Source organism: Thunnus maccoyii, chromosome 17 (genome assembly GCF_910596095.1).
Source record: "Thunnus maccoyii chromosome 17, fThuMac1.1, whole genome shotgun sequence".
Classification (NCBI taxonomy): Eukaryota; Metazoa; Chordata; class Actinopteri; order Scombriformes; family Scombridae; genus Thunnus; species Thunnus maccoyii.
Window position 1 is genome coordinate 919,579 of NC_056549.1, and position 9,584 is coordinate 929,162.

The window sequence follows — 9,584 nt, forward strand, 5'->3', positions numbered from 1 at the left end:
CTTCTTCTTGTCTGTTACTACTGAGGAGTTTTTGTACCTCGTTGTTAAACGTTCTCATTGAAGATGTAACTTTGATGTCGTTGTGTTTCTGCAGCTGCTGTCAGTGTGTCGTCTGCTCTCAGATAACATGAAGATAATCAGCTGCTATTTTAATGAGCGTCAGTGTGAACAGAGTCTGAACATGCAGCTCAACCCTGATTTAAACCTTCAGCTACAGAAACAAGCGACTGGTTTCAAACTAAATACGTAGAAGACATGAATACTTAAAGGCTCAGTTCACTTAAATTACAACAAACATATCAGCACTTTATTTCTGTAACAGCCTCAACAAAAAAAACAGGGATTTTTCTTTTCTTTTTTGGCATTTCTTAGTTTCTTTAGTGGAAAATATGTTTTTCAGCAGTTGAGATTTCTATTTATAGTAAAAGTCAACTTTTAACAATCTTCTGAAATTTTAAAAAGACATTTAAGTTACACTTCGGTTTCTGTGGAACGAGACCAACGTGTAAAACTCAAGAAATAAAACATTTTACGTATTAAGTTACACAAACATGAAGCATTTAAAAAAAAAAAAAGTCATGTGATCAGTTCTTCAGTCTTAGAACCAATCAGACTTGATCATCTGTGTTTTAGTGAAACTGATCAAACTGACCAACAAAACTGAATATTTTCAGTTTTCCAGTTCACGCTGGATTTATCTGATTATTGTTGTGTTTTCAATGAAGAGTCCAAAAAGTCACCAGATAGATAGTTAACAGATGGCGGCAAAAAGGCAAGAAGTGGCGACTGTGTGTCTTAATCCCAACAAAGTGGTTTTTGTGCTAAAACCAGTCACATAGATTGTTCTGGGAGTCACTGGTCTGTGGTTTCGGTATGAAGATGTGTTTGATGTGTTATTTATGACTTATTTCTTCAGAGCACAGCCGAACATAAAGACGTGAAGTTTATGCGTCTGTGTTCTTGTTAATTAAAGGCAAACACATGATGCAACATGGAGACTCAAACCTCTGACCAGGAACTCCATTACTGTACACAAGCCTGAAGACACTAACTCTGCTGTCATTATAAAGTTAAATCTTTTAATTTTACAATCAGACAGTCAGAATGAGGAGAAGTGATCCTGAGAGTAAAGTGTTGTTTAATCTCTCTGTAGCTGAGATTTCATCAGTTCTTCAACAACATAAACTCTGCTGAACTTTATCTCTTCTATTGTCTAAGTTCAGTAATTATTATGTCATTTCCTCTCTTCTTCTGTGTTTTTTTTTTTCATTTTAGTCCCAAATTATATTTTCAGGAAACTTACTGTAAATGAATCGTTTTCAGGCTCCTCTGCTGGTTTCTGTCGAATTTAGTTTGTTTACAAAAACGTGTTAAAGAAGAAAAATGATTTTGTTTGTGTTACGTCACCACGTTCATCCCAGTAAACATCGACCCCTCTCTCATCTGACTGGACAGAAGTATGTGGACAGCTGGTCCGTATTTACATCAGTGTACTTTTGTTTTTGTTTTATTTTGTCATAAAACAACTTACACATTAATAGCTTTTCCACATATTCACCAAGAAAACTAACAAACAAACAAAATCACAGATTCAAACCAGAAACATAAAACAAAACAAAACAAAACAAAACTGAAGCCTGAAACTGAATAAAAACACTAAAAGTTCAAATAAATTATCTCACTGTGATCCTGAAACTTTCTTTCTTTAGGTCTGCTGCTGACAATTATCAATAAATCTGCGAATTATCTTATTGGTAGATCGATGTATAGTTTGCTCTATAAAACATCAGAACGTTTTATTTATTCAGTTCATTTTCATATTAAGTAGAAAAGCAGCAAATCGTCATAACAGAAGCTGGAAAAAGAGAAAATTTGGGACTTTGCTTGAAAAAGTCCTTTAGTACAATCAATTATCAAAATAGTTGCCAATTAATGTTCTGTCATTTCAGCTCTGGTGTTTGTTTCCTGTTTCCTGGACATAAGGGGTATTTAGACATAATTCCCTATATCTCAGCTCCATTAAAATGATAATATTTGTTGTTTTTGGTGTCAGTAAAATAAGGTAAGAATAAACCACCACAAACATCTCCTGTCAGACAGAAGATGTCAATAATCTGCTTCACTGTAAAGTACAAAATAAATGAAAACTTATAGTTGTAGATAATAAAGCAGGTGAACATTAATGTGAGTATAAATCACCTGGAGTCTGGTCCGCAGGAGGATATCAGCTCAGAGGTCGAGTGTCTGTTCTCTGTTTGGAGGCTGAGAGCTGATGAGTTCAGATAAAGAGACAAAACCACTTCAGTCAGTCAGGCGACACTTTTCATATCAGAGTCTGAGATATTCAAACCACAGACGCCATCTTCTCAATATTCCACCTGTCTGCCGAACACGATTGTGATATTTTTGAAAACTTTCGGATCTTCACTAGAATTTAAAATAAACTTATGAGTAAAGTTTGGAGCCACTGCTGGAGAATAATTCATTTATAGGAAAAGACATAAATATGTGTGTTATATAAAATAATCATCAAGCACCACAGATAATCCTGAAAGGTGAGTTTGTTGCATGTATGAACACGTACTGTATATTGTATGAAACACTAAATCAAAAGGACACAAAGAAACGAAGAACAGATGATCAGAAATTAAGTTTGAATTTAAATTAAAAAAAGCAAACAAAGGACAGAAACACCCTGTTAAAAGCCTTTAGAGACACGTACCCACAAAATAAATGTCTGTATGAGTGATTCAATCTCTGTTTAACTTTATGATAACGATGTAAGATAAACCGCCCTTTATGTCAGGGATTCATTGTATTTAAGAAACAGGTTAAATGTTGTTTTCTTTCTTTCATTTGCTTGTTTAAAGGAAATAAATTCAGACTAAATATCTGGTTTGGATGAAGACAGTGGAGGGTTCAGTAACGTATTAAAGCTTGGTGTAATGATACTATTACTGCCATTAATGTACACACAAATATTACTAAATAAGTTATTATATTTGTGTTTGTTTGAAAGTTATCCCAATAAATGGACCATTAAATTTACATCAGGGACTATTTTACTGATTGTTGAAGTTTTTCTGCACCAACAAGAAGGGAATACAAAATGTTTTAAATGACATCAAAACTAGTAACAAATGGCAGGGAAGTCATTGTTTTATGTAAATAATGTTTAGCTTTTAAAGGTTTTAAATGGGTCTCAAACAGCTGCAGGTGAGTGATTATACTGTGGAAGAAACAGAGTATAAGCACATGAGTAGAGTCTAAATGGAGAGGTGTCAGGAATCTCTATCAGCAGGCAGATAAGCAGTGAAACTCTGCTTTTCCTAAAATGGACTCTAACAGCCAAAGGTCCTGAATTTGCCCTGGTGGTGCGTCTACATCCCGGGACAAATTTAGCGTTGACTTTTTTTCTTTTCAGCAGTTATCTCCTAATTTGGTCCACTGGGAGTCTTTATAATCGTCCGCCTGTTGGGAACAGTCTGCAGTTCTACATCAGCAGGATAAAGACTCTTCCAGCCGGATCTCTCTTCTGACTGCCAAGGAACTCAGCGCTCAACCATGGGTGATGCTCTGATGGCCGAGTTTGGGAAGGCTGCTCCTTTCCTGAGAAAGTCGGACAGGGAGCGTCTGGAGGCACAGACCAGAGCTTTTGATATCAAGGTTGAATGCTTCGTAGTTGATGATAAGGTGGAGTATATGAAGGGACAAATCCAGAGCAAAGATGGAGGGAAGGTGACTGTGAAGAAGGAAGATGGAACAACGGTAACTGTGAAGGAGACAGATGTGCACCAACAGAACCCACCCAAATTTGATAAAATCGAAGACATGGCGATGTTCACTTTCCTCCATGAGCCGGCTGTGCTGTTTAACCTCAAAGAGCGTTACGCTGCCTGGATGATCTACACCTACTCTGGGCTCTTCTGCGTCACCGTCAACCCCTACAAGTGGCTTCCTGTGTATGACTCTGAGGTGGTGGCAGCCTACAGGGGGAAGAAGAGATCCGAAGCTCCCCCTCACATCTTCTCTATCTCTGATAATGCCTACCAGTACATGCTGACTGATAGGGAAAACCAGTCTGTCCTCATCACTGGAGAATCCGGCGCTGGGAAGACTGTGAACACCAAGAGAGTCATCCAGTACTTTGCCAGCATCGCTGCTGTCGGCGGAGGCAAAAGAGACACCAGCAAGGGAACTCTGGAGGATCAAATCATCCAGGCAAACCCGGCGCTGGAGGCCTTTGGAAACGCCAAAACACTGAGAAATGACAACTCGTCCCGTTTTGGCAAATTCATCCGAATTCACTTTGGCAACAGCGGGAAGCTGTCATCCGCTGACATCGAGACGTACCTGCTGGAGAAGTCTCGTGTCACCTTTCAGCTCAAGGCCGAGAGGGACTACCACATCTTCTACCAGATCCTGTCCAATCAGAAGCCAGAGCTGCTTGACATGCTGTTGATCACGAATAACCCATATGACTACTCCTACATCTCCCAAGGAGAGGTAACGGTCACCTCCATCAATGACTCAGAGGAGCTGATGGCCACCGATAGCGCCTTCGATGTGCTCGGCTTCACTCCAGAGGAGAAGATGGGTGTCTATAAGCTGACCGGCGCCATAATGCACTACGGCAACATGAAGTTCAAGCAGAAGCAGCGTGAGGAGCAGGCAGAACCTGATGGGACAGAGGCTGCTGATAAATCAGCTTACCTGATGGGGCTGAACTCTGCTGACCTCATCAAAGGGCTGTGCCATCCCCGAGTCAAGGTAGGAAACGAGTATGTCACCAAAGGCCAGAGTGTGGACCAAGTCTACTACTCCATCGGGGCTCTGGCTAAATCTGTGTATGAAAAGATGTTTAACTGGATGGTGGTAAGAATCAACCAGTCCTTGGACACCAAACAGCACCGGCAGTACTTCATAGGAGTTCTGGATATTGCCGGCTTTGAGATCTTTGATTTCAACACCTTCGAGCAGTTGTGCATTAACTACACCAACGAGAAACTGCAACAGTTTTTCAATCATCACATGTTTGTTCTGGAACAAGAAGAGTACAAGAAAGAGGGCATTGACTGGGAGTTTATTGACTTCGGGATGGACTTGCAAGCTTGCATTGATCTCATTGAGAAACCGCTGGGAATCATGTCGATTCTGGAAGAAGAATGCATGTTTCCCAAAGCCAGTGACCAGACCTTCAAGTCCAAGCTCTATGATAATCATCTGGGCAAGAACAAAATGTTTGAGAAGCCAAGGCCGGCAAAGGGGAAAGCAGAGGCTCATTTTGCCCTGGTTCACTACGCTGGCACAGTGGACTACAACATTGGTGGCTGGCTGGTCAAAAACAAAGATCCCCTGAATGAAACTGTGGTCGGTCTTTACCAGAAATCCTCTCTTAAGCTCCTCAGTCTGCTGTTTTCAAGCTATGCAGGAGCTGACGGTGGTGATAAGGGAAGCGGCAAAGGAGCCAAGAAGAAAGGCTCCTCATTTCAGACAGTGTCTGCACTTCACAGAGAAAACCTGACCAAGCTGATGAACAACCTGAAGACTACACATCCCCACTTTGTCCGCTGTCTGATTCCTAATGAGAGTAAAACTCCAGGAGTCATGGACAATTGTCTGGTGATGCACCAGTTACGCTGTAACGGTGTCCTGGAAGGCATCCGAATCTGCAGGAAGGGTTTCCCAAACAGGGTGCTCTATGGAGACTTCAAACAGCGGTACAGAATCCTGAATGCCTCTGCCATCCCTGAGGGTCAGTTTATTGACTGCAAAAAAAGTGCTGAGAAGTTGCTGGGATCTCTGGACATCGACCACACGCAATACAAGTTTGGCCACACCAAGGTCTTCTTTAAAGCAGGCCTGCTGGGGACACTGGAGGAGATGCGAGATGAGCAACTCTCTCGAATCATCACCAGGATCCAGGCCAATGCCCGGGCGATCCTCATGAGGGCACAGTTTGCTAAGCTCGTGGAACGCAGAGATGCTCTGATGGTCATCCAGTGGAACCTTCGCTCTTTCCTGGGAGTAAAAAACTGGCCCTGGATGAAGCTCTTCTTCAAGATCAAACCCCTGCTGAAGAGTGCTGAGTCCGAGAAGGAAATGGCCAACATAAAAGATGAGTTCAACAAGCTGAAGGAAGCTCTGGAGAAATCTGAAGCAAGACGAAAGGAACTAGAGGAGAAAATTGTGACTCTTCTCCAAGAGAAGAACGATATGACTCTGCAAATTCAGTCTGAACAGGACACGTTAACAGATGCTGAAGAACGCTGTGAACAACTCATAAAGAGCAAGATTCAACTGGAGGCCAAGCTGAAAGAGTTGACAGAAAGACTGGAGGATGAAGAGGAGCTGAATGCAGACCTCACAGCTAAGAAACGCAAGCTTGAAGATGAGTGCTCCGAGTTAAAGAAAGATATAGATGACCTTGAGCTGACGTTAGCCAAGGTTGAGAAAGAGAAACATGCCACAGAGAATAAAGTGAAAAACCTAATGGAGGAGATGGCTTCACAGGATGAGAACATCATGAAGCTGACCAAAGAGAAAAAGGCACTGCAGGAGGCTCACCAGCAGACACTGGATGACCTTCAGAGTGAAGAAGACAAAGCCAACAGTTTGACCAAAGCCAAAGCTAAGCTAGAACAGCAGGTGGACGACCTGGAGGGCTCGTTGGAGCAAGAGAAGAAAGTCCGGATGGACCTGGAGCGCTCAAAGAGAAAGCTCGAGGGGGACCTAAAACTGAACCAGGAGAGTTTGATGGATTTAGAAAATGACAAGCAGCAGCTGGAGGAAAAACTCAAGAAAAAAGACTTTGAGGCCACCCAAATAAATTCAAGACTGGAAGACGAGCAAGTCGCTTCAGTTCAGCTTCAAAAGAAGCTGAAAGAAAACCAGGCAAGGATTGAAGAGCTGGAGGAGGAGCTGGATGCTGAGCGTGCAGTCCGAGCTAAAGTTGAGAAGCAGCGCTCCGATCTTTCACGTGAGCTGGAAGACATCAGTGAGCGCCTGGAGGAAGCAGGTGGAGCCACGTCAGCTCAGGTGGAGCTGAATAAGAAGAGAGATGCTGAGTATCAGAAGCTGCGCAGGGAGCTGGAGGAATCCACCCTCCAACATGAGTCCACCGCTGCTTCCCTGAGGAAGAAACATGCTGACAGCGTCGCTGAACTGGGCGAACAGATTGACAACCTACAGCGTGTGAAGCAGAAGCTGGAGAAGGAAAAGAGTGAGCTGAAGCTGGAGCTGGATGACTTATCTTCTAATATGGAGAGTGTGGTAAAGAACAAGTCAAACACTGAGAAGATGTGCCGAACAATGGAAGACAACATGAATGAGTACAAGAGTAAATATGAGGAGGCTCAACGGGCCATCAATGATCTGACTACCCAGAGGGCCAAGCTGCTCACTGAGAACGGTGAGTTCGGCCGGCAGCTGGAGGAGAAGGAGTGTCTGATATCGCAGCTAACCAGAGGGAAGAACTCATACAACCAGCAGGTCGAGGATCTACGCAGACAAATGGAAGAGGAAGTCAAGGCAAAGAATGCCCTCGCCCACGCTGTGCAGTCTGCTCGTCACGACTGTGATCTGCTCCGAGAGCAGTTTGAAGAGGAGCAGGAAGCCAAGGCTGAGCTGCAGAGAGCTCTGTCCAAATCCAACACCGAGGTCTCAGCATGGAGGACCAAATATGAAACTGATGGAATCCAGAGAACAGAGGAGCTTGAAGAAGCAAAGAAGAAGCTGGTTCAGAGACTGCAGGAGGCGGAAGAGGCCATCGAGGTAGTGAATGCAAAGTGTTCATCCCTCGAGAAGACCAAGCACCGACTCCAAAATGAGATTGAAGACCTGATGCTGGACCTTGAGAGATCCAATGCAGCCTCTGCATCACTGGACAAAAAGCAAAGAGCATTTGATAAAGTCATGGCAGAGTGGAAGCAAAAGTTTGAGGAGTCACAATGTGAGCTGGAGGCCTCCCAGAAGGAGGCTCGATCTCTGAGCACTGAGCTCTTCAAACTGAGGAATGCCTATGAGGAATGTCTGGATCAACTGGAGACAATGAAGAGAGAGAACAAGAACCTGCAAGAGGAGGTCTCGGACCTCACCGACCAGCTTGGGGAGGGCGGCAGGAGTGCTCATGAACTGGAGAAGATTCGGAAGCAGCTTGAACAAGAAAAGGTCGAGCTCCAGTCAGCACTGGAGGAGGCTGAAGGTTCCCTGGAGCATGAAGAGAGTAAAATCCTCCGAGCTCAGCTGGAGTTCAACCAAGTGAAGGCAGACATAGAGCGGAAGCTGGCGGAGAAAGACGAGGAAATGGAGCAAGCCAAAAGAAACTACCAACGGATGCTTGAGTCGCTTCAGTCCTCTCTGGAGTCTGAGACCAGAAGCCGCAATGAAGCCCTGAGAGTAAAGAAGAAGATGGAAGGTGACCTCAATGAGATGGAGATTCAGCTCAGCCAAGCCAACAGGCAGGCAGCCGACGCCCAGAAACAGCTGAAGAGCCTCCAGGCATTCCTGAAGGACACTCAGCTGCAGCTGGATGATACTCAGCATGGCAACGATGACCTGAGAGAGAACATAGCTCTCCTGGAGCGCCGAAACAACCTGATCCAGGCAGAGCTGGAGGAAGTGAGGGCCGCCCTTGAGCAGACGGATAGAAGTCGGAAGCTGGCCGAACAGGAGCTGACTGACGCAACGGAGCGCATGCAGCTTCTGCACTCCCAGAACACCAGCCTGATCAACCAGAAGAAGAAGCATGAAGCAGACCTTCTGCACCTGCAGAATGAGATGGAGGAGGCGATTCAGGAGAACCGCAATGCTGATGACAAGGCAAAGAAGGCCATCACTGATGCAGCCATGATGGCTGAGGAGTTGAAGAAGGAACAAGACACCTGTGCCCATCTGGAGCGCATGAAGAAGAACATGGAGCAGACCATCAAAGACCTGCAGCACCGCCTGGATGAGGCTGAGCAGATCGCCATGAAGGGTGGCAAGAAGCAGCTCCAGAAACTGGAGGCTCGCATCAAAGAGCTGGAGAACGAGCTGGAGGCAGAGCAGAGGAGAGGAACAGAGTCCATCAAAGGGGTTCGCAAGTATGAACGTCGCATCAAGGAGCTCACCTACCAGACCGAGGAAGACCGCAAGAACATGGCTCGTCTCCAGGATCTGGTGGACAAACTGCAGCTGAAGGTCAAGTCCTACAAGCATGCGGCTGAGGAGGCCGAGGAGGCGGCAAACACCAACATCGCCAAACTCCGCAAACTGCAGCATGAGCTGGAGGAGGCCGAGGAGAGGGCCGACATCGCCGAGTCTCAGGTGAACAAGCTGAGAGCGAAGACCAGGGACGGATCGTCCAAGAAGGGCCTGGATGAGTGAGGAGATCCCAGAGCATCAACATCACAGGTGTGTTGATTAATATTCAGTCCAACATGACGCACCACAGAGCAGAACAGCAAACATGCGTCTAAAGTTTAAAAGGGTCACTGCAGATATATTCTCAACATAAAAGACTAAAGTTATAAAGGTTTTACCCAACAGCAAAGATATATTTGGGAATATTCATCCAATGTGTTGTGTTGTTTATGTTGATTGAT

At 44.6% G+C, this 9,584-nt stretch overlaps 1 protein-coding gene across 1 annotated transcript; it reads left to right on the forward strand.

The window, feature by feature from the left end:
* The first annotated feature begins 2,772 nt into the window (after positions 1-2,772).
* On the forward strand, positions 2,773-9,366 carry myh6 (myosin, heavy chain 6, cardiac muscle, alpha). Its single transcript, XM_042389664.1, has one exon. The coding sequence runs from the start codon at positions 3,565-3,567 to the stop codon at positions 9,364-9,366; it is 5,802 nt and encodes a 1,933-aa protein (XP_042245598.1). The 5' UTR covers positions 2,773-3,564.
* Positions 9,367-9,584: the final 218 nt, after the last annotated feature.

Coding starts and splice junctions, on each gene's coding strand:
- myh6 (XM_042389664.1), top strand. CDS start 3,565: ATGGGTGATGCTCTGATGGCCGAGTTTGGGAAGGCTGCTCCTTTCCTG.